Here is a 26,720-nt window from a genome sequence, read left to right on the forward strand (position 1 = left end):
TGTACCTTTACATTAGAACATCACTAATTTCAGAGAAAAAAGTTAAAAACATACTTTTTGGCTGCATCCGCCATCTTGTTTGTTTGGGTAACGAACGGCGTGATTCTCCCCCTTGATTTTGCTGATCGTCAATGAGCAGATGCGGCATCGATCCTGCACAATTTTTCCTTATTACAAATGTGTTGTCAGAATATTGTGTACTATCCTTTATACGATTGTTAATAAGATAACTCGCTATTTCATGGAGGGTATATCTAGCGTCATCCTTCTCGGTATACTACACTTTACATCAGCATCGGTTCTTATAAGTTATTACGGAATAATACATCTGCCAAAACAGTTCCTGTCTTTTTGCTTTTCGTTTTGAAGTCGCACCAGCTTTAATAGTAAAGATATTTGGTCCCCTCTATGCGTTATTACAGGCAAGACCGGACACCTAAGTAGAATCCCGAACAAAGTAACAAAGCATAGATCAAGGAACCTAATTTAAAAAATGTTTCTAATTAACCCAAATATGCAGATTAAGCCCAGACTGTGCCAGTATTTGTATTAAAATGGCGATTAACCCTTATCACGCTGAATATTGGAAGGTATAACCCCAATCCCTTATGCATAACCTATGCTCTGAAGAGTCCTACTTTTATTTCTTCTTATGTATCATTAGCCTGTTCGTGCTCTGTCTTGCGTCCTGTCTTACTTTTGTTTGGGGTCCTCCTGGGCTCCTTGCCACTGGTTCTTGTTCCTGGGTCTTACGGGGGTTGCGTTCATTGAACGCCCCCTTTCCTTGTTGATATTGTTTAGCATATTTCATATAGTGAACTAAAGTTACTGTCAACTACATTAAAACTGATGGTCTTGCGTTTAAATCCAAGAAAGGGTCAACATTTCTTCGTTATTTTCCTTGTTTTAGCATTATTTATGTATCTCTAAGATCCCTCTTTTTTAAAGAAACGTGTTGATTATATCATTATTATAGGTATGTATTGGCTAATTAATGATAATTTTTATAATATTTGATACCTGATATATTTAAAGTATTGTTAATTCAAAACTACACTGTAAATATATAATATTTGATAAGATCAACCAATTTTCTTTGGAAAACAATTAAGGCAAACTTTTTATATTGTCCCCTAATTGGATTCTCTATGTAGGAAAAAGGTCAAACAAATGTTTAAAATTGGAGGTTTCTACTTTTACATATTTCAAACATTACGATACATGTACAAACAACAATTGTGATTTGTTAGATGAATGATTTTATTTGCTTCTTGAAAACAAAAGAAAGACATTTTTTTATAGATTATTGTGAGTTTCCTCATTTCCGAAAAATAAAACACCCTTTTTATCCATACTTTAGTTCAGAAAAGTGGACATACATGTTTCCTCTAAGACGTATAACTGACAAATATTGTTATTTGTTTAGTTCCTTTAGTGTCCATTTTGGATAGGGGGTGGGGGCATAGCTTCTTATTATTTGTCTGTCTTTTAATGTAGAGTCTGAAATTATAGAATTATGCTCTGTCTGTATTGCAAACAAGGCACAATCGTGGTTTTTTGTTGTTTTTTTTCGGGGGAGGGGGTGGGCGTGGTAATGGTCAAATGTCATCCGAAATTTAAGTGTCACTTGTGAATTGTGAATATTTACACATATATGTTTTCACTATACCTATTGCATAACAAATCCTTCTGCATTATTTATCTATCATCAATACCACAATAATATGACTTATTCTAAGCATTACAGTTTACTAAATAATTATACAATTTAACCATCTATTTTTACTTATTTTCTAGGTCACGTAATCTACGCAGCGGACACCAATTACTTGAGGTCAACAATTACCGATCACTTCTCAGAAAACCGAAACCATGTGATCAACTATGCCAACAAAATGGCCTCCAAGGAATTTATATACAACGAGTTTAAAAGATTCGGGCTTGAAACCTCCTATCATAACTTCAATTACAGCGCCTTAGACCGAGTATGTATCTGTGATTTTATTCTACCTTTCCGCTTTTATTAAATGCAAGTCTACGGTTAGAATATCCTTTATATAGATTTTGATACGTTATGTATGCAGTATACACGCTTAAAAAGTTAAATAGCAAAAACCGCTTATACACGGCCAGATAATTTTATTGATATATGATATATTTTTGTTGGGTGTTCAGTCGTTTCAATACTGCAAATGCCATATGGCGGTATGCCAAATTTCCACAGGTGCTCCTCTGTTCTTTACTTCAAAACTATCCTGAAGTAAGCTGTTTATCTCCAAAAATTCCAAACCCATGACGGGATTCGAACACATAGCAGTGAGGGGCAATTGTTTTTAAGGAAAAGACCTTGAACAGACGGCTAGGGACCTTCTTCGAAATATTTAAAAACGTATGTTAGATAAACAATGCACGTTTCTTTTCCTGAATTAAAGGAAAATTAGGTCCTATTTTTGTTGTTTTACTTATATTATCCATATTTAAAACTATAATGAACCTTTTTTCAGTATTAAACGAATATGGTTACACCTTCAGAACCACTGTAACAGATTATATATGTATGGGGCAACCGAAGTTTATGCACCTTGACAACATTTCAAAAAAGTATCAGATATCTAGATATCAAATCGTTTGCAGTTGTCAATAAATTTACAGTTATCACAGTATTGACGCAACGCAACCCCTGTATATTTAATAAAGATATGTTAGCAAAAGAGCTGTATTATTTGGTTTTGGACTTTTGGTATTATTTTTCTTGGACAACAGTTTGCTTTTTCAACACGATTAGTGTATTTTTAAAGCTTTCAGTTTCAGTTTACTGTATTGTAATAGACTAACTTCATTGATAAGATAATGGAAATAGTTCACCACGCGCTTATATGAGCTGTTTCAATTCTTATCCCTTTAATGCGTTTGCAACGAAATGCAAAATATTGAATTTTTACGATTCAATTACCGGTAAACAAAATATATTTTTGAAAATAGCTGATGGTTGTAATGTCTTTGTAAACAAATCATGTTTTGTTAAGGGTTAAACAGATCTCCAGGTTGTCCAAGAAGTGAAATCTTTTAATGTGTAATATACACTTGACATTATGGAAATTACATGGTTTTCAAACCGTCTTATGATAGTTCAGCAAAATTCATTCTTACTGAAATCAACTTTACTCACTTTATTCAAAATATGACAATTTGGATATTTTTTTATTGAATGGCATTTAATCCGAAAATGTTGTTTTTTTACTTGTAACATTATCTGTTTAAAATGATTATAAATAAAGAAAACAACTGAACACAACTGAAATCATTTACAGCAGCAATTACGTATGATTTTCTGCACACTTGGGCATAACAACCTTTTGGACAATACCTTCTAAAAAGTTGAACTGACCTTGACCTTGAGCTCTAAATGACCTTGACGGTCAAGGTAAAATGATTGAATTGAATTTTCAAAATTTGTTTTTTTACAAATTTGATTCATACTTTGACAAAACAAGACTTTCTACCAAACAAACATATTGAATAATTTAATTGTGCCCTTGACCTTCATTTGAATTTGACCGTTAAGGTGAAATTAATAAAATTTACATGTTTTCCATGTAACTGGCTATTACTTAGTTAATTATAAATAGGTTAACTTCATATTTAGACGAAACACCTTTTAGGTCACGAGCTACACGTATATTCAACTTAAATTGACCTTGACGCATGTATGACCTAAACATTGAAGGTCAAATTATTAAATTTTCAATAATGTTTGCCATAATTTGCTAAAGCTTGACAATTAATCAATGGATAGTATTCATACTTGGACAAAACAACCTTTTGGACAAGACCTTTAAAACTGTTGGAGGAACTTTGACCTTAGGCTTTAAATGACCTTGACCGTTGAGGTCAAATGATTGAATTTGCTGATGTTGTTATTTATGTATGGATGTGATTCATACGTGGACAAAATTAAATTTTCACAAAAAAGTCAGATATGACATTGACCGTTAATTGACATTGACCGTAAATGTCAGATGAGTGAATTTTGTTTATATTTTCTGACTTTGTCTTTTATTTATTGGAATGATTCAAAATTGGACAAAACAACAAGTGTGACTAGATAGACCTTAAAAATACAAGACAGACCTTATAAAATAAAAAAATAAAACCTCATTTTCTTAATTATTTTTTGTTTTTACACTTTTGTTTAAACCGTTTATTTGTTTGCTTTTATGTAAAGTAAAAATAAGTCAAGCATTGCCTCCTGTTCATAACTATGTATTCATGCGTATTAAAATGAACGATATGAGTTTATAAGATTTCATAAATATAATATTTATGTTGCTATTGCATATGTATTTCCTTTTTCTTTCCTTAAACTATTTTGCCCTTCACATGTACAAATATGCAAAAAGCCGGAAACCTTTCTAATCCGAACTTTCTTATGGTCTTGAAAAGTTCAGATTAGATGGGTTCCACTGTATTTTTTTTTCAGAGACCATTTGCAAATGTCGTTGGTATTCTAAAGGGCACAAACTTTGGAAAGACAAATGATAAAATTATCGGGCTTGCTGCACACTATGACACTGTGGAACAGACGAAAGGTAATTTCATATTTAGCGTTTGAAGGACAACGCTTGGATTAAGACATGCTATATAAGCTTGTCGGCTTTTGTTGATACCGAATTTATTTTAGCTTGATTGTGTAGGAAGCTTTAAGGTTATAAACACACTCTCAAATACGTTCCTGGAATCAGCAAGTACTGAACAGTGAATGTAAAATATGGTAAAAAAAAGATTAACATAAAACACGTGGGAGGAACTGTTACACGAAGGATGGAGTTCTTATGAAAACTTGTTTGGAATTCTTATGATAACTATCAAGGAGTTCCTGGAAAAGGTTACGGATTTCTGTGGAAAACTTTTCTATATACTTGGAGAACTCACGTGAAAAATGGCAATTTCTACCTTTAAAACTTACACTTTTTCGGCCGAAGGCCGTCTGATCTCACCTTGACTTCAGCTAAAATTAACATGAAACATGAAACATGTAAAGTCTCTTGTCAAGAAAACAAATGCCTGCGATGTTACGAGAAATGAATACACTAAGCAGTTTGAGGAACACAAACAATTTCTCCATTTAAAGAAATATAATGGTGGTTTCCTAACCTGACCCGCATGGGTAAGGTTAGGGCATTTAGATTTCACGAAAGTTTATAACAATGAACTATGGAAACGTTAAAGTACCTGTCAATTAAGCGACTTAGACTTGTTTAACTCTAACAATAGCCACAATATCTGGGTTTTTTTCACTTCCAGGGTTTGTTATTGTCAAATAACGTGTTTTAAAACTACTTGTTGATTCTGTCTGAGTCTTCATTTCGTTCAACATAATTAATGTATATTCATTATATTCATATAGTATTCATATGTCCCTAGTGTTAAAATTGCCCTGCCCCAGGGGCGATAGTTTTCCTTATATGTAATATGTATAAAGTATAAACTTGAAAAATCTTCTTCTCTGAATTGACAAAGGCTAGAGGTTAAATATTTTGCATGAGACTTTGCGAAGTGAACCTCTACCAAGATTGTTCAAATTATAGCCCTGGGGTCAAAATTGGTTCCGCCCCGGGGGTCATTGATTTTCATTATGTACATATAGTAAAAAAAAAACAGTTTTGTCTGAAGGTACAAGGCATAGAGCTTTGATGTTTGCTATATAATATCATCTGTAGGTCCTCTACCAAAGTTGTTCAAATTTTTCCCCTGGTATCAAAATTGGTCCTGCCCGGGGGCAGTGATTCTCATATGTACACATAGTAAAAACAGAAAATAAAACATTTTTTTTCTGAATTGGAGAAAGCAACAGCTTATATATTTGACTTGAAATGTTGTTTGGTGGACCTGTATCAAGATTGCTTTGAATTAATCTCTTGTGTTAAAATTTTGTCTTGCCCAAGGGGACAGTGACCTACTTTCTTGTCCTTTGATGCACAGCAGTGAAATTTTGACCATGTGCACAGTTTTAGTTGTAAAATTGAACTTTGATATCAGGTGACATAGATGTTGATGATGTGACCTACTTTCTGGTCATTTGATGTACAGCTATGAAATTTGAACCATGTGCACAGATTAAGATGTAAAGTGGACTTTGATATCAGCTGACCTAGATTTTGACAAAGTATCTTACTGTGTTGTCCTTTGATGTAGTCATGAAATTTAGGCTGTGTGAAATATGACCTTCACCACCAAATTTACTAGACTCAAGTGCATTGATATATTCCTACTCTGATCTTTTATTGGATTAACAATAGATTTAACCACTAATCTGATAATAAGAATTAGATAGGTCAGGGATCTATGCATTATGACAATTTTCAATTGTATAGAAACCAAACAAATCTGTTCCTACACTACTATTTAGTGTTGTATTAATGAGGTGGCATAGCATTTTTCCTAAATGCAATCTTGTTTTTGTTTTGTTTTTAAATTCCAATGACGAAATGTATAATCTTGATATTTATAATTACTTGATATAAGTTTTTTTTAGAAATTATTTGAAATACATTGCAGTCTCAGTCAACCCGAGCCTGCAAGTCTTATATAATATCGTTGTTTTCGGTGCTTCCGAGAGACTAATCCTTTTCCAGAACTGTATACTTAACACTAGTGTGTGCCAAGTGCCGTGTGGCAGCTGTAAATTGCCCCGTATTTCGCTTCTGTATTGTTATATTTTACTACTCCTTCGGATCAACGATTGATTATTGATCACTTTTGCATTATATCTCATGATTAGTTTCAGTGGAACCAAGTCTGTAACTTAATATTGTTGTTTTCAGTGCTTCTGAGGGATCACCCCTTTTCCTTTTTTTTTTATAAATTTATAAGTGAAATACGATGATCTTTTAATCGTTTTTGTTTGTCACAATATCTTTGGAAAACATTTTTAATTTTACATAATGCGCCTACCATAAATACGTGTAGAGGCTTTAACTTGTCATATGTTTTAAACTGGGTTATTGTTCTTTCAATAATGACAAGAAATAACAGGGGGGGGGGGGGTAATTTTAAGGGAGACACCATACTTTACGAGGTTCATGTATGTAAGTAGCGGCGCGGGGTGGGGTGTTTACACTTTATAAGAATCTTATCAGACGACATGTACTAAACATATGCCGGGTTGGTGCTATGCTGAAAAATTTTAAATTATTGAAGCTTTAGCAGAAATATTTTTGGCATTCTTTTTAAATGTTCATAATGGATGATATTTTCTATTTAAACCCTATTCCCAATTACATAATTATAAAACATGCGAATGCAACACTATAACATTATTAACCTTTATAAATTACTTATAAAAAGAAAAGAAAAAAAGTATTTAATACCTGCGTGTAATAAAAACTAAACAAAACGAAACACAACATTTGTTATGTACCGGTCATTTGTAAGCTTTTTTCTGTCCCATTTGAAGTGCAAAGAATACATGTCTGGAGAAAATATCCAAACTTTTTATATTTTCGTCTGTATCGGGTGTTTGTTAAGCAAGAAGTCATTTTTCCGTTGTATTCTAGTTTTGGGAGGGTGTTATAATTGACCAATGCGTATAATATGTAGAATATACATATCTTGTATGTTTTATTCACAGGAGTTGATGATAACGGTTCCGGCGTAGCCGCCATGTTGGAAGTTGCTAAGCAACTATCAGGCCAAAACAAACGAGGAGTGAAACGGAACAACACAATTATATTTGTGTCTTTCGACTTAAAGGAACAAGGTAAAATAATTTTATATATTTTATATCTAAATATAAATATCAAAAAAAATCTAAGTATCAAAGTACAAAAGTATGATTTGATTTATCAAACTACAAAAGTGTTAACATTATGATCTTTGATTTATCGAGGTACATTAGAACATATCAATAATAGTCTAATTGGGTGTTTCCTTAATTATTGAAGTGTTAACGTTTTAACACATTTGTATCTTTTCTTATGTGACTCGTATATACATGTAAAACAACAACAACAACAAAAAGCAACAACAAAAACGTGCATCTATCCTAGATTTTACCAAATTGCTCTTATATTCACAACCCTACCGTAATTAATACCACCTAACGCATTGATTCTTTAGAACACAAATTAGCACGTCTTCAAGCCATCATATTTATATTTTCTTGGATGGAAAATTCCCTATCAAGCGGCAAAATGTACATAAGGTATGACTAACCTCATGCATTACCTTCGCTTTGAACAGTTTTCAGATAGGCTAGAATTACTCAATCGGAACGTCCTCAGCTATAGCTATAATAACCTCAGAGTAAGTAGTTCTACCACGTGGTTTCAGATCATGTATACAGAATCAGAGTGTAATCTTCGATAATGTAAAACGATGGTATATATTTGACATCAAAAGAAAAATAAAGTCTGTTTCGGTACAATTATGATTTAAAATATTTCTGACAACCTATTTTAATTTAAATATGCCAATGATGTGCAATTTTAAACAAATTCGACTTAAAGTCAAATGGTTGGCATTTTATATTATCGGTTTCTACAATCATAATAATAAGTATACAAATAATATATTGTCAACAACTCCCAGCATTTAATTAATTTTTGTTTACATGTATAGTTTCTTAGCGAAGGTTAGACCGAAATACCGTCATAGAAGACTGACGGAAAGGGCCGATAAAAGATGCAAGTGCAGAATTCTTTTTAACTACATTGAAACATAGGTCAGTGGGATCAAATCCCAGAAGGGTCAACTTCTTTCCTTTCTTTTTTCTTTTCTTTTAACATTATCAATACATCTCTCATATCCCTTTAAGGAAGAAAAAAGTGTTGCGTTTTAATTATTTAATTAATATAGGAATATATTAGCTAAATAATGCTAAATCTTATAACAAATATAGTACCTGATATTTTCAAAGTGTAATCAAATCAAAACTACACGGTAAAATAATAAATATTTTGCAAGATCACTTAAACTAATATACTTAAGAGAAAATTTAGGAAACTTTGAAAACAGGCACATATTTTAGAATATTTTAGTTATTTTCTTAATTAGGCTCTCTAATTAGGAAAAATGTCAAACACATGTTAAATGGATGGGGTTATATTTATATTTTTATACATATTTCACAAATTTTGAGTACAAACAATCATTTTACTAATGTGGGTTGTTAGATAAATGTGATATTTGTCAATGAAAAACATATTGCATAGGGATGCTATTGTAAATTATTTTTGGTTCCTTATTTCTGAAAAAGGGTCCTTCTAACATCCAAGCTTAAGTTTAGAAAATTGGCCATAACTCGTACGGTAAAGTTTGTTTAAATTTTGCATACAGATGTCATCTCTTTTTAGGTATATTTCTGACGTATGTTGTCGATTTTTCAGTTTCTTATATAGTGCCTGTTAGGCTTGTCATACCTTAAATAGGTAAACAAAAACTGTCCAAAGAAGGAGAGATCGGCTTGGGGGGTTAATATGGTACCAGCCTACCTAAGTTAATATCTATTGCTTATTGTAATCCTTAAGCAGCCAAAGGTATAGGGTCTGATCCAACAGAACTTGATGCTCGGACAGAAATTAGTTGTATAGGTCTGTATTGCCATTACCATTCACATGGTCAATTAACTAGAACCTTAACATATATGTTTGATAAAATGGCTTATATTGTACAATTTTCCAAAATGTTTATACATACTAATACAATACATAATTGACAAGTTATATAAACAGTATAATTATGTAGATTTACAGGTTATATAGATATTACAACTATACATCTACATGTTCTAGAGTGGGTGAATACATATTTATATAGATAGTGAGTATACAATGCATTAGTATTTTTACAGAGTCAATAGGATGCAATTATTTTTTCCCACTGTGGTTGACCCCTTGGTTAATGAAAAATTACGGTGACGAGTACCAGTCCCTACAACCTCATGGAGTTATTATATTGGACACTATAATGGAGTACAAAACATCAAGTAATTCTCAAAAATTACTATTACCTCCTGGAGCAGAGGTTACTGTAAGTTGATGCTTTATTTTCTAATTAAAAGTAACAACCCTATTTTCGCCATGGAAAGTAGGTCCTAACATTCTTCCTTTTGGCTAAAAGACCTCTTTATAAATAAACAGGAAACAATTATTATAATTATGTGAAAGTTTTGACAGGACTGGTATGCATAAGTTAAACCATTGAAAAGTAGACATTCAAACACCAAAACCATATTACAAAAAGTAAACAAAGAAAAAGAAAAAATACACAACACAAAGAAGGAACTAACTGCTTGCTATATTAAAATTATGTAAAATACACATGTCTATTATGTAAGTAGTTTATACCGTAAGCTATTACACTATTAAACAGCCATTAAGAAAATTCCAAAATAAACAAAACCAATTTAATTTTCCCCTCAAACTTTCAAAAAAACTGATTAAAGTCACTTTTTGCGTCACATACTATCAAAATTCACGTTATACAGACTGCGTAACAGTTAGTCACAAAATAATTCTCTTAGAAAATTCAAACTTTCAGAGATCTAAAATAACGCATCATTATTTCCAAAAGCCTGGAAAAAGGATGATCCCTCGGAAACAGTTATCACAACAAAATAACATGAAAATTGCTCATTTTGATTAAGTAAGTACATAAGGGATAATTAACCAATGAAACATCCCTCACACTCCATAGCACCGGATTAGGAGACACTTAAAAATGCTGAAATCAATGATTCCGAATGACCAGAAAAATATATCAACTCTAAGTGAAGTACGTGGTAACTTTTTACAGCTGCCACACGGCCAACTCTACATAATATCATGTTTTATCTACTCTCATTATATTAATAAATGCCATTTTTAAAGGGGTATTCAGGCAAATTAATGACAAAAATATCAAAATTATCTTATATACTCAAATCACGCTAAAATGACATTTGTAAAGAACCCAGCATGAATTTCTATATAAATTTTGTATACATGTATTTTGGGTTTGAAGCGTATTTATATCTTTATAATACTGCACGTTTGTAACGTCGCTTTTCATTGGATAATCGTGACATTTGTATAGCTTTATATACACGGCTGCTGACAATTTATGAAGAAATCTCAATTAATACACTAAAATGATGCTTGCTGTATTATAAATTCGTTATGAAGGTTTCTGACAGGTTATATGTTCGTATATAAACGGTTGTTTGCAATATAACCGTTTATATATTAAATATACGGCCATATAACCTGTCAAAAATCTTTTTAACTAATATTAATAATGCACGTTTGTAACGTCGCTTTTCATTGGATAATCGTGACGTTTACGAGTTTATAGTTTTTTATTACCCTTCCAGATTTTTTCCGCCTTTTTGATTGGATATTGATCACCCGAAAGACATTGATATTGTAATATACACTAAAATTTCCCCGTTGGGTACCCCACATTGTAAACAACATGCGCTGTGGCAATGTGCGTACGGTTTGATTTTACGCGATGTAAATTCCGATTTACAAGCACTTTTAAACAATCAAATGATAAATATTTACCAAAATAGAGTAATGAAACATATTCTCATCAGTATTGAAAACAAATATGACCTTGTGAAAGTTTGATATTAATTCTCAAGAGACAACTCCTTTTCTCTTGTTATTATCCCTCATGTACAGACTCAATCAAACCGAGTCTGCAATTCTCTTGTAATTTTGTTGTGATAAATGTTTCCGAAGGATCACTTTGTTTCCAGATTTTTTTACATTCTTTAGGTTCGAAAGAAAATACGTCATATATCTATGTGACGTCATGTTGTGGTGAAGAGGTACTCTAAAGGGAATCTTATTTCGACGTTTCATTTGAAGTAGCAATGATTTATTTTAAAATCGTCTTAACTTGTGAGGGGAATGGTAATAAAATTATTATTTTGGTTTTGGAGTGATATATGTGGGTATATTACCCGCCAAGATAATATATCACCCTCGCCTAACGGCCCGGGCGATATAAAATCTTGACAGGTAATATATCCACATATATCACTTCAAAACCAAAATAACATATAATATACACGACTGTTGTCGATTCATGAACAAATGCTACTTTTTTCTCAAAAAGGATGCTTGCTGTATTATAACTTCGTAATAAAGATTCTTCACAGGTTATATGGCCGTATATAAAAGACTGTTTGCAATACAATGCAATACAAATGCCTAGCGGCTCGGGTTATATTGACAAATAGCCGTTTATATAGGGCCATATAACCTGTCAACAATCTTTATAACTAATAATATATGTAGAACGAAATTGAGACGCCGACAGAATCACCAAGTTGTTTTAAAACTAGTCATGTGACTTAAATAACCCTAGAAGTTGCAGTAACAGATATTGTGGATACTGTATGATTGAAACAAACCTAGATCATACATTTTACATGTTTTTTAACGTTTCCAGAGTTCACTGTTACAACTATTGTGAAATATTAACACTAACCTGACCCATGTGAGTCAAGCTAGGAAACCACCATTTTATTCTTTTAAAGGAGAAAAGTTTTGTTCCTGTGACTGCCTAGTGTTTTCTTTCATTCTGAGAACATTTACAGATTAATGAATGAAAAATTCAAAACGAAGAAATGAAAATATTTGCCTAAGTTTCCTTTTTAAGTACATGTAGTTTTTAAAGTAATAAAATGATATTTTTTCATTTCAATACAAACAAATATGAAATGCTATGAAGTGCAATACACCAGCTGCTTCACATAGTACTTTTAATCCCTGGTACCGAGTGGATAATATTGCATGATACCCCGATACCGGGGTGAACGCCGCTGTTTTTCCTTTTCCCTTTCCCTGGGTATTCCGCTGATAACCTTCTTTAGAGCGAACAATGTGTACAAATTTTTTTAGTTAAAATACCTTATCGAATAATGAAGTCAGAAAAGTGGGTTAAACAACTTACCATTATATATTTCAAAAAAGTCTAATGAACACTTAGATGACTCAGTTGTTCCATGACGCACTGAACTTATTACAATGATAACTTTTATTTTGATTCATTTTACGTTTAGCCATTAACATTAACGATTGATTATTAAAAAAGTCTTTTAAAGTAGATAGTAACAAACAAAATAAAATTAAAAAAAAAACATTATAATTTTTTACCAAAGTTTATTTCCAAACCATGTACATGTATAATAAATGTATGACTTTACCCTGTGTCTTCTCTTACTTATAATTGATAATTATACGAGGAGTTATCCAAAATTCGTGGACTGTTTAAATATCTATTGAAGTTCAACGTGCATTGTATTGTAATTACATTTTATCAGCATACCTTGTAGAATATTATCAGGAACAGTTAACTGTGTTAATAATTAACGGGAAAATGACGGACACGCAGAAATAATTAGAAAATCGCGCGATCATAAAATTTTGTTGTAATTTGGGATGGCACATTCAGAAACATTTGAAAAAAATTAGCAGGCAAACAGAGAAAATAAAATTTCATAATCATTTAATTTAGTGTTTTAAAGTGGCATAAGAGATTAATTTATGGACGGGAAAAACGGACATTTCTTTGAGAAGCAGTTACGGTCATGACTGCGTAACGTTAAAGCACCAGTTGTACGTTTTAATGACGTTGACTGATTGCGCCAATGTCGCCGACATGTGTTTATGTAAAATTAAATACTCTTGTAATATAAGAAGTTACTAACATATTTTTTTCCTATGTTTATTGGTTATTCACTCTTCAATGCAGTGTAAGAATTTCCAATCAATATCTCAAATATATTACGCAACAAAGAAAGTGCACGAACTTTTGGATAACCCCCAGTACATGTATTTTCAACTCAAGTTTGCATTAATAAAATGATAAGAAGAAAAATAGGGTTTTTAAGAGTGGGGAAGAATAATTTGTTTTTAATTATCTTTAAGCTTTGAAAGTTTGAAATTTTCTCTGAATAGTCCGAGTTAGTTTTATGGAGAAAGATTAATGATAGTTTTGCTATTTTTAGCTTTGAACGTTTAACGCTGTCATTAAATAGTCTTTGACAAACTTAGAGATACATTTATAGTTGTCTTAATAGTTTAATAACTGTGTTAACTCAGATTTCAAATCAATAAAATATAAAGGGTAAATTATAATATAGAACACTAAAGTGCCTTCTGTAATTGGAAAGTTTATTTTGTATTGTATTTGAATGTTCTTAATAGCAGTTTTGAAAGTTTAATAGCTCTTTTCATAATCTCATAATATAAACTTCGTCTGTATATATCGAATGGTAAATCTTTAACTCAGAAATATACAACATTATTTTTTTTCAAACTTGTAGTTTCATCAACTATTTCCAAAGTCGTTCGAAAGTATGAGTTCGGACAATTTTCGAGGAGATTTTCTGACTTTGATATATCGCAAAACCGCGGATGACTCACTTGCAACTTCACTTTTAAAGTCTTGGTCAGCTGCGAAGCGTCCTCAGTTTGAAATCGAATCATTTCCCTTACCATTTGTAGATGTAAGTTCCCTCAACGGGACAATGATGAGTTTGTTTGAAAATTTCCTTCGTAGTGACCACTTCAACTTCTGGCTTGTCAAAATACCGGCGATATTTTTGACAGATTCAGGTAAGTTATATAACTCAATGCGAATTCAATGTCACGAAGCTATATAATTATATCTTGATAAAAATCAACTTTAGATTAATTAAAATTGCTTCATGAAATATAAAATATGATAAACAAGATCAATAAGGAAAGGCGGCGTTAAACGAACGCAACCCCACACGACCCAGCAATAAGGACCAGCGGCCAGGAGCCAAGGAGGACCCAAAAAACCTTTATTTTTGCAAGCTCTAAGTCATATATATCATTAGATAAGTACCTGGTCTAGTACCGAAGACGTAATCAAGTTTAACCATGCTTCCATTTTGATTTGAAATGGTTATTTCTTCTCTCCTTCTGACATGTGTGCTAATTTTTCAATATCTAAGGGTATGATTACACACTTTTTACAGCGTAGAAAATAAGTTTTATGACCAGGTCCAAGGGGGTCATGCCATGCGCGCGCATCCTCAAAATTCTGATACCGCGAACACTTTTTCAACCGGTATTTTGAAAAAAAAACGAGTCATGTAAAGCAATCAGAATAGATTTGAATTTAATTTCTTTTGCAAATAAGATGTCCTTACTTCTAGTTTTGATATTCCAAATATCTTGACACAAGTCTTCCCTTTCTTGTCAGTACACGTAATTCGCATTGAATGCGATTTTGATTCTGGATACTGCGTATACCCGGTGTTGAAATATAACAGAAATTTTGAAATTGTCGATTAAACAGAAAATTTCACACAACTGAAAGTTAGTTCATTGTACAATCTATTTCACAAATATATTTTCAATCTTTGCTATGTTTCCTTTGTACGAAAAAATGTCTTTAAACTATTTACAGGAAAAATACATTATACTGTGTACACTCTAAAAAAATCAAGATACTGCGTACACATTTTTGTGTTATTGATTCTGTCAGCAGTCTAAGTTCATAATTGGATCAAATGGATAACACTGGCGAACAAAAAATAAAATAATAAAATATAATTAAAATAAAAAATATGATTTAAATTTTGTGATAAAGTATGCTCCCTTAAAATGTACATCCTAATTAATACTTTTAATATTTTTCATTAAATTTGTTTAATCATTTATGTAACACTCTAAACTGATAAATGTTTTCGTACATTGCATTTTAAAATAACAAACAAAATCAAGATGTTTTTTCATTCTAACACGTCAAAAAAACTATAGTTGGGCTATATTGGTGGTTAAATTTGTTCTCGCCTCAGTGTTTCTAATATTAGCGTTTTTAAAGGCCTTTTTTTAGTCAGTTTATGCACTCATTTGATATACAGTACTCTCTTTATCACATACCCATGCTGTTTTTGCGTCTCCGTAAAAAATGGTATTGCACGGTCGTGAATATATTTTGACGTCACGTCATATGCCTTATGTAAACACGACCACGCAACACCATTTTTACGGAGACATTAACGCGACACGCACGGGTATGTGATTACCAGCGTATATCGAATTAGTGTAAGTTTAATATTGAATTTCTTGAACGAGTTAAAAAAATATATTATGAAAGCCTCTTCAATATATTTAGTATTAAACTTAGACGACTTTAATATATTATTTATCATATACCAAATATAAAGACTGTTTAAAATGAAAGAATAACTATTTATCCTGTCACTTGTATCAATTTCGGCCCGATAACAAGGTGCCGTATATTTTTACTGATCTACGGCACTTGATCACGTGGTATGCATGTTTGCCGGACTACTTTTCAAGAAAAAATATATAATTCTTTACAGGCCTTTCCAGTGGTATAAAAAAAACTGTCGTTAAATCTTCTGTGTGTAGAAAAACGAACTTTTGAAACGTTGATAAAACTTTGTTTGTTTATTTTATTTCACTCTATAATTTTTCAAGCGAAATAAAAATTATTAAAAGTGAAATAAATGTAAAACTTAACTCGTTTGCGACATTAAAATAGCGTACTTGATTTGATTGTTTTGCACGTGCTGTTTGGCGCTTCATTGTGACGTCACGTAAACAATACTTTAAACGTCTGAACAGCGTTAACGACTGAATAAAAGATATTGGTGTTCGAATTCATTTTCTTAGTTAGACCATTTTCTTTCATTCTAGATAGTTTTCACAACAAAATTCGACAAAAAATTGTTTTATTCATCACATTTTTCAAACAAAATGGCGCCCTCAATGTGAAAATACACAGGGAGATAATAAGAACGGCGAGTGCATTGTTGTGGAATAATGCACGCTTCGGGCCTTCTTAGTTTATATAGAAACATTTCCGATAGTGTGATTAAAGGTAGTTTGCCTAATGAAATTCTTTAAAAAAACGGTGACAGGATAAATAGAATAATAGATTGGTGCCGTAGATGGAGAAAGTTTATCTGGCTCTGCTCCGGAATTTATTGGGTTCGCCTTCGGCTCACCCAATAAATTCCTCCGCCTCGCCAGATAACTTTCTCCGTCCACGGCACCAACCTATTATTCTCTATATTTTTTATTGACGCGCCTATTTTATAACGCTAACATTTAGCGCGTCTTTAAGTTATGTTTTTAAAAAGAAAATGACCTCACGTCAAAATATATGCACGGCCTTGCAATACCATTTTTACGGAATCGCAAATTTGGCACGGGAATATGATTAAGTATAATAAAACTTTCTATAATGATAGGCAGTTGTCTATCATAAACAATTAATACGGACAATAATATCTTTAATTCAGTCGTAAACGCAATACAGACGTTTGAAGTGTTGTTTACGTGACGTCACAATGCAGCGCCAAACAGCGCGTGCAAAAACCGTAAAAAAATCACTGTTGCCTATATTTTACTATAAATACTGTTTTTCGCTTGTAAAATATATAAAGAGATAAAATAAGAACACAAACAACGTTCCCAACATGTGTAACTCTCAAATTGATATGCATCAACAACTAAAAAATCAATTAAATAACGTTAATATTAGAAACAATGAGGCAAGAACAAATTTAATCACCAACAATAAAATCCGACTATAGTTTTTCTTGACGTGTTACAATGGAACAACTTTTTTGATTTTATTTGCTCTGTGTTATACATATAGCACGATAATTATATGGTTAGCTTCTTGATTTTTTTTACTCCACACCCTGATTAAAATTGTAAAATTTTGACAGAAGTAACCGAAGAAAGATATGAATATACACGAATTCTCAAACTAAACTTTAGCAATTAAATATATCTTTTGTATCCTATATACTTTATAATTTGATAGTCAACTTCTAGTTTTTGCAGAGTAAATACAAATATACGATGTGGTTTTTATATAATTAAAGTCTGTTACATACATATTATGTCATAAATGAGATAAATGTAGATATCAGCATATCTCCATATATTTATTCGATCTGAAAGAATTGTATAACAAATGATGTTTGCTTAGATGTTATGATTTGTAATTTATTGTACACATGCCATGCTCTGTTATTGTTCGGTTTTGTAAATATGTTTTGCTCTTCAATATTGGAGGAATAAAAAGTATCTATCTATCTATCTAAACATTTTAGAGTTTTCTTTCACTTCAAACAGTCTTTATCTTTGGTATTATAGCACATTTCACTCAAAACCAAAATATATTTCCTTTCTTAACCACCCTGAAATTTACTTTCTCGCCTTATTTTATACAAGATTCTAATCATACGAGTTGAAACAACTTGTTTGCCTAAGAGCATTAAGGCCGTTTTACGATACGAATTTTCCATAGAAACGAGTGTTGCATTTCGTGCGTGCGCATTCTGAGTAGGGCAAAAACAATAATGAAAGAATATATTATATTGCTATTCAACAACTTCATAAACAGTTTGATGTAATGTGAAAGATTGATCACTAGTTTAGAATAGTTTATTTTGATAAATAATCATTTTAGGTGCACGAAAGTTTGCTAGTGCATATTAAAGCACTGAACTCCTAAATAAGCGGTCGTTAATACAAAATTAATGGTTTCAAATCTCATTTTCCACAATAGCATCCAAACTTGCGTTCAGAGGTATGACGCTTCGTATATATGTCAAATTATAATACACAGAAAATTCGTTTTAAGACATTGTTCGTACAAAGGAAAAAAAAAAAAGATTGAAAACATATTTATGAAACAGGTTCTACCATAAGCTTACTTCCAGTTGTATGAAACTTTCAGTTTAATCGACAATTTCTCAATTTCTGTAATATTTCACCGCCGGGTGTACGCATTATCCAGAATCAAAATCGCATTCAACGCGAAATACTGACAAAAAAGGGAAGACTTGTGTCAAGGTATTTGGATACTAAAACTAGAAGTAAGGACATCTTCTTTGCAAAAGAAATAAATTCAAAAACATATTCTGATTGCTTTACATGACTCGTTTTGTTCAAGAAACTGGTTTTGAAAAAGTGTTCGTGGTATCAGAAATTTTGAGGATTCGCGCGCATGGCATGACCCCCTTGAGGTCGTAATTATATAAAGGTAGGATTTGCAAACTGAATTTATAAAAAAAAAGTATACAAGATGGATCACGAGAAGGTGGGAAATCCAATAATTCTGTCTTCTTCGTGAAAATGTCAATACCTGAACAAAGCTAGCACGAGGCACTTAAAATCTATGTAATTTACCATGTAAATCTTATAAAAAAAAAGAGGCAAAACATAGCCATTACTCAGTTATATGGCAGGATAAAAGTACTAAATTCAGTCAACCTTTGCACATAACACGTAATGGGTATCAGTGTTAATATAATAATCATTATCGTAAAATCTTGACTCAATCTTACGTAGATTTAAAAATATTTTCTTAAAAAAATTGTTTGCACATTGAAGACGTATGGATTTGAAAACGAATCGACTTAAAGATAGCTAAATGCAATTTTCCCCCCGATATTATTTTGTTAGTAATACGCATAATATTGTATATCCAAAACAATACATTTTTCACCTTTGTCGCGGTAAGGAGGAAGCCATTCATGCAATGTTTAAGTACTTCTATATTTAAAAAAGATATCCTAGACACTTGAGCGTTCCGCCGCTAACTCAAGTACCTGTGTTTAGGGAGATGAACTTTACAATTTTTCTTTCGTTCTAATCCCTTTCAATTTTATGTAACAATTATATACATATAAAATGTAATATTTGTAAGATATTGAAATAAATATACGGAAGCGTATCAGGGCCTACAGTTGGTGAGATGTTTGCTCTAAGTCGACTTATTTTTATTCGCATTGATAAGATGTTTTTGCATTCGCAATAAAATTTACTGAAAAGATGAGAAGCATTTAGGCATTGCAACTGAATTTTTCTCGATATGTTTGAAGCTTTTGTCTCTTCGACAAAAATCCTGTCGAAACTTCTTGATTTCACGACTTTGCTGAAAATATTTAGTAAGACGCAAAGACGTTACTCGCATTGACAAATAGCTCACGTAATTCAACAAAGTTTTTTTTTTGAAAATTATTAAAAACTTCTACGTGTTTACGTATTAATCATAACTTCTTCATGGAATGTTTTATGTATAAACGTATAAATCATAACGTCTTCATGGAATGTTTTTTGGTCAAAACGAGAAGAAAACAAGTTTTACATGACGTGAAACTTTTAGATAAGTGGAGGGCCCTGATAAGCTTCCGTATAAATATGTTTAAACTAACTTAAGTACAACAGTATTACATATAGGGAACTATCAAATATACTTTCGTTTATATATGTTTGTGTGTCGTCTTATAGTGCATTAATGTGTGACTAACATAAGCAGCACATTTGTTGAACAAGCTATCATTTTTTTGAGCAGTAATGATATGCAAAAATGTTACCAAAATCGCTATTTGTTTAAATTTATATCTGTGAATTCTTTATAGGCAAATTTTCGTTGATATAGTGGAATGCCTTCATCAGATATCGCTTTTTGTTTTATTTATACATGTTTATATTATAATTGTGTAATGCTTTAAATATACAGGAAAATTACCGTGGAGATTGTCAGTATCGCAATTTTGTTTATATGTTTGTGCAATGATTTTCTTTATACATGGGGAAAATTTCCGTGGAGATATGGTGAAATGCTACCACCAGTCCATGTGATGATATAGCTACAATGCTTACTGATGACAATATTAAATTCCTTAGCAAGACATCAGATGCTATTTCAGATCAATTGATGAATTGTCAGAGTCCAACAAAACACCGGTAATATATTTTTATTGGGATACATGCAGTATATTCTCTGTAGAGGCCAAGCTTTAGAGCCGCAACTAAAATTAACAGCAATATATTTATTGGTCAGCTTTAAAAAAAACACATTATTAAAATGAAACACACTTCCAACAATCAAATTACGCAAAACGATAATAGAGATTTGCCACGAAAGATATTTTTACTTTGGATTTAATAGTATTTCTTTAAAGAGAGTGGACAACCAAAATATGAATAATTAAACAGTTCATAAAACGCCAAGTGGTGTAAAATTTCTTATAGATTTTTACATCAAATTAACATAGAACACGTCCTTCCTAGTTGCGGACTGTCAAAAATTCAACCTCCGTCTCAAATATAGAGTGACAGAAAAAAATAAAATGTGAAATCTTATATTCTTCTTGATGACGTCTTGTTGATTAAACCATTGGTTTGTTTATTTTATCAGATTTTTCAGAACAAGTGGATGCATCGGAGTCTTTCTAATCGTGTGATTTCTGCTGTGTGTTGGTCTACCTATATCTTAAACAGCCATAAGTCCTGAAGAACAATGGACTAATTTTTCAAAACAAGCTTTTGAAAGATGTATGTTACAGAGACATGACATTTTATTTGTAGATGTCATAAATAAATGAAGTATTTTCAAAACGCCTGTGTATTTTGTATGGTATACGTAGATGTTTCAATATTTCGTTACAGCTCAATACATTCTACCCTTTCGTCACATTTCCATGCACGTGGAAACAAAAACAATAGTACTACGATGTTGTTTGTCTTTCGTGGAATTATACATTTAAACTTTAGTAATATTTTATTACGTAGGTGATGTGATAGAATACGAACATCCGTTAGTTTTTGTTAATGACAGTTTTCTACATTTCGTATTCCAACTTAGGTGATATTTTATAACGTAACTTCAAAGAGTGCGAGCAAAGTTTGTTGGTTAATGGCATTTTTCAACCTTTCGTGAAATGCTTTAAATCTATGTATTCCAACTTTTTTGTGACGTGACACGAAAGATACTATATAGCTTATTGTGATAATGACTTTTTATCACATATTTAAGTACTATACGTTTGTAGTTTTGTTTGTTTGATGGGTTTTACGTCACATCGACACAGTATTATGTCATTTGGCGACGTTCCAGTCTTACTGGGGAGGAAAGACCTCAGATGCTCTCCTAGCATTACTTCAGGCACGAACGGGCACCTGATAGAACCACCGACGTTCCTTAAGCTAGGCTGATAGCTTACTCACATGAAAGAATCCAAAAGTCCATGTCGGGATTCGAACCCACAGCGATGAGGGGCAAGTGGTTTGAAGTTAACGACCCTAGAAGCCACTCGGCAACGGCCGCCCCATGACAATACGTGACATCGATGAGATACACAATATTACAGACTGGCTTCCATTCATTGTTTTTCTTAAAAATAAGATCATGTATTTAAAGGAGAAATTTAAGCAAAGAAGAATGCTATTTATAATTTACGCAATTGTAAACTTATGAAGTTTTTCAACTGTGACAAACGTTATCCAGTAAAAACCAACTCAAAGAATAAGTTTTAACTGGGAAAGTATTAACAGTGTGATTAAAAACAATATTAAAAGTAAAAACTGGAAACAAAATAATCTATGTGAATATCCCCATACAAAAAACTAACAACAAACTAGCCCGGTAGGTGTTTTAACATAACATGTTAGCACAAAAAACGCAAATGGAATGAATAAAATTATGGATACAATACGGATGTTGTCTGTTTTAAACAAGTAGCTACCAAGATGAAAGTACATTATAGTTATTATTCACAATATAGATACTTTTTTCATCAATCTGATTAAACACAGAATTGCAGAAATAAATGAACACAAAAAAGTAATAAAAACCACGAAATGTTCGATTTCAATCTGAAAACATTTAGCGTATGCTTAAATGCATCGGTTTTATGAAACTAACTTCTACTTTAAATATGTTATACAAAATATAAAAAAGTATATAATATGAAAAAACAACAACCAACCAAAACAGTCAAAACGTATAAAAAGTTACAGCAAATCAATTGGTAAATGAATTTCAAAAAATTCAAGATTAAATTAAACAAGTCATGAAAGTGATCTTGTTGCTACAAGAATAGGCTGGAATTTCTCATATCGATACATAGTTTAAAATCTTTTATACTGCTACTTATTTTACAAAAAAAAATAATACAGTCATGGCGACATTAATTTAAGAACGCAGCCTCAGACATAAATCCAAGCCAAACCGGTTTAATACACCAAGTAGGACAACATAAAGGGGGCATCCGAGCCGAGTGGTTAAAGTCGTTAACTTCAAACTACTTGTCAACTTACTGCTGTGAGTTCGAATCCCGACAAGGACATTGGATTCTTTCATGTCTGAATGCACGAAAGGGAACCTGAGGTAGTTTTCCTCAACCAATAAAGAATGGAAAATCGCCTACGACCTATACTGTGGTGCGAGGTACCCCCCCCCCCACACACACGCACACAAAAAAGAGACACCTAACCAAAAACGGGAGAGGCACAAGGGCGGAGGATGGAAGAGACGACAGTAAGAATTATTCTTAACTATAGTTTTGCAGCAAATCTTCAGACTTGCAGGGCACAAAAATGTGCGGATCTATTCCCCAAACAAGCGACGCTCGGTAGTAGTAAATCAAATGAAGATAAGTTTATTTCCAGGAAACAAAATCATTTTGACAACCTGGCAGTCGTATCGGAGGTGTCATCTTACTTTCGCGTTTTAGCTTTTTCGTCGTCGTTGCTTCCGTGATTTTGTGTTTTCGAGTTTCCTAAATTACTTTTATTATAGAAAGTAGCCGCTAAACGTTACACCGCATACATTTTAGTACAGCTCAAAGATAATGTACGTTTACATATATAATATAGTAATTTGTACTTTGTATGCCACCTTTGTCACAAACTATATATCGTACATAGGAGCAATGTCTACATCCAGCGCAATTCGACCGGTGTTAATAAGGCAATTTTCGTTCGCGAGAAAGCTAAGTCTGATTAAGAACCGAAATCCACTGTTGCAGTTTCGAAATATCACTGTTATTATTTCTTTCCAATGTATGAAAGAAACATATCTCTTTAACATTCACCATGGAGGCCGCCATTTTACAAAGTGACCGAAAGTAGTTCCGATAATTCGCCTTATTATGTCAGAGCAAACGTCTACCACAGCGGTCTGTCTTGCTTTGCTACACATACCACTGCCACCATATTTTTTTTGGACTGGCGACTTTATCGCAACAAATCTTGCAACCCGTTTTTTCCAAAACCGATTCCTTAGATCATTTGAAGTCATGTGTCGTTTTCTATGGTCAGGTGAAGTTAGTTAAGCGGCCTTCAGCTTGCTAAAGATTAATTATCTTATCTTTAGATAATTCTTAATTTGAGCATCATATTTATGATATAAAATCATACAAAAATGTGTTACAGGATCTTTAACTTAAAGGTGGAAAATGAAATATTTTCGTGAGATAAGTTAATAATAATAATAATAATATCAACAAAGATATAACAGCTGCAATGTATAAAACAGTACTCTTTTTAAACAACCAAATCAAATCAAACATTAAATAATAAAAACAACCAGATGCTAATAACACTAAAATGACGGTTTGATATTCTACATCACTAGTTTGTATCATAGTTTGGAGACCTTTCTGTTGAAAATGTGTCAGGGTTAAATCGTATACATATACATGCACAGTGCGTTAACTGGAGTGCGGGTATTAGTTACCCGCACTCCAGAGCGCTCCTTTTTGCTGGGGTTTACATATTGTGGCGGCAGAGAAAGGGAAAGCGACAGAAATGTCATATTCAGATGTTCGTTCATTGGTTCATTTTTGCCGGGGTTTCATATTGTGACAACAGGGAACGTGCTTTTATGTTTGACTATGATACAAAAGAGAAAGAACACCAAAACACTCGGCAATCTGATTAATACTCGAGGGCTACGCCCCCTCGTACAAATCAGATAGCCTCGTGTTTCGGTGCTCTTTCTATTACTTATTCAATTAATACTTACTGTAATGTCCTGTCGTATTATAGGAACGCCCCTGGCGGACAGGCAAGCGGAGAATGAATGGATGTTTTTAGTACTCTGGGCAAGATGATATTTGCTGCCTGGAACTATTCATTTTACGCAACATAAATAAAAAGCTATTTTCTGGAAATAGTTTACTGTGGAATTTTATACGCGTCAACAGCTGAATTTTATTCGGGTAGAAAGAAAAAAAATATGTTAATATTGTATTGATATGGTTTGCAAATGCGAAAATATCCCCAAGGTCTTATCTATTTGTCATTAAATGTACAAAGGTAAAAGCTATTTCAGAAAACAGATTTTCAGAAATTCAATACCGCATACGTCCTCATGGGGTTTACAAATGCACAGGATACCACATAAATATTTAACCGAGTAAATGCATGAGTAATCACGAACTACTATAACAGCTTTGTCTCCTACACATACATGTTAAATTTGTATTTTAATATAACGATAGTCAGATAAACATATACTGGATGTGGTTATAAACATTGTGACAATGGGTATTTGGCAAGGATTTATTATATTCGCTTCTTTTTCCTCATGTAAGTAGTCATTTGTATTTTCAGTTGCAACGAAATATTTAATAAGTTTACTTATTATCGTCTTTAAATCTTGTATAGCAAGTAGTAAAATAATTGGTACTTCTAAACGCATACAGCTATTTTAGTGTGTTAAAGTAAATTTATCTGTAATAGAAAAGTTGTAATACAGTAAATAATGATGTTAATGAATTGATACTATTTATTTGCAGACATTAACAATAAATAATAAAAAAGGAAAGAGAATTATATATGAACGTCGTAAGCAAGTGTAAGATACATGAATTGTTATAACAATCTGATATGACTTATATCAATGTATAACGCTAACATTTAGCGCGTCTTTAAGTTATGTTTTTAAAAAGAAAATGACCTCACGTCAAAATATATGCACGGCCTTGCAATACCATTTTTACGGAATCGCAAATTTGGCACGGGAATATGATTAAGTATAATAAAACTTTCTATAATGATAGGCAGTTGTCTATCATAAACAATTAATACGGACAATAATATCTTTAATTCAGTCGTAAACGCAATACAGACGTTTGAAGTGTTGTTTACGTGACGTCACAATGCAGCGCCAAACAGCGCGTGCAAAAACCGTAAAAAAATCACTGTTGCCTATATTTTACTATAAATACTGTTTTTCGCTTGTAAAATATATAAAGAGATAAAATAAGAACACAAACAACGTTCCCAACATGTGTAACTCTCAAATTGATATGCATCAACAACTAAAAAATCAATTAAATAACGTTAATATTAGAAACAATGAGGCAAGAACAAATTTAATCACCAACAATAAAATCCGACTATATTTTTTCTTGATGTGTTAGAACAGAAAACATTTTGATTGTGTTTTCTCTGTGTTATACATATAGCACGATAATTATATGGTTAGCTTCTTGATTTTTTTTACTCCACACCCTGATTAAAATTGTAAAATTTTGACAGAAGTAACCGAAGAAAGATATGATATACACGAATTCTCAAACTAAAACTTTAGCAATTAAATATATCTTTTGTATCCTATATACTTTACATTTTAATAGTCAACTTCTAGTTTTTGCAGAGTAAATACAAATATACGATGTGGTTTTTATATAATTAAAGTCTGTTAACATACATATTATGTCATAAATGAGATAAATGTAGATATCAGCATATCTCCATATATTTATTCGATCTGAAAGAATTGTATAACAAATGATGTTTGCTTAGATGTTATGATTTGTAATTTATTGTACATATGCCATGCTCTGTTATTGTTCGGTTTTTTAAATATGTTTTGCTCTTCAATATTGGAGAATAAAAAGTATCTATCTA

At 32.1% G+C, this 26,720-nt stretch overlaps 1 protein-coding gene across 1 annotated transcript in view; it reads left to right on the top strand.

Moving 5' to 3' along the window:
- The first annotated feature begins 1,803 nt into the window (after positions 1–1,803).
- Positions 1,804–26,720, top strand: part of LOC132737238 (uncharacterized) — a 28,209-nt gene continuing 3,292 nt past the window's right edge. Inside the window, exons 1-5 of the mRNA XM_060724499.1 lie at positions 1,804–1,985; positions 4,481–4,589; positions 7,631–7,759; positions 9,851–10,029; positions 14,318–14,609. Of these exons, the coding sequence (XP_060580482.1) occupies positions 1,896–1,985; positions 4,481–4,589; positions 7,631–7,759; positions 9,851–10,029; positions 14,318–14,609 (799 nt within the window). The 5' untranslated portion in view covers positions 1,804–1,895. The remainder of the gene's footprint in view (positions 1,986–4,480; positions 4,590–7,630; positions 7,760–9,850; positions 10,030–14,317; positions 14,610–26,720) is intronic.

This window comes from Ruditapes philippinarum, unplaced genomic scaffold, assembly GCF_026571515.1.
Source record: "Ruditapes philippinarum isolate M1 unplaced genomic scaffold, ASM2657151v2 ctg5624_1_1_1_1, whole genome shotgun sequence".
Classification (NCBI taxonomy): domain Eukaryota; kingdom Metazoa; phylum Mollusca; class Bivalvia; order Venerida; family Veneridae; genus Ruditapes; species Ruditapes philippinarum.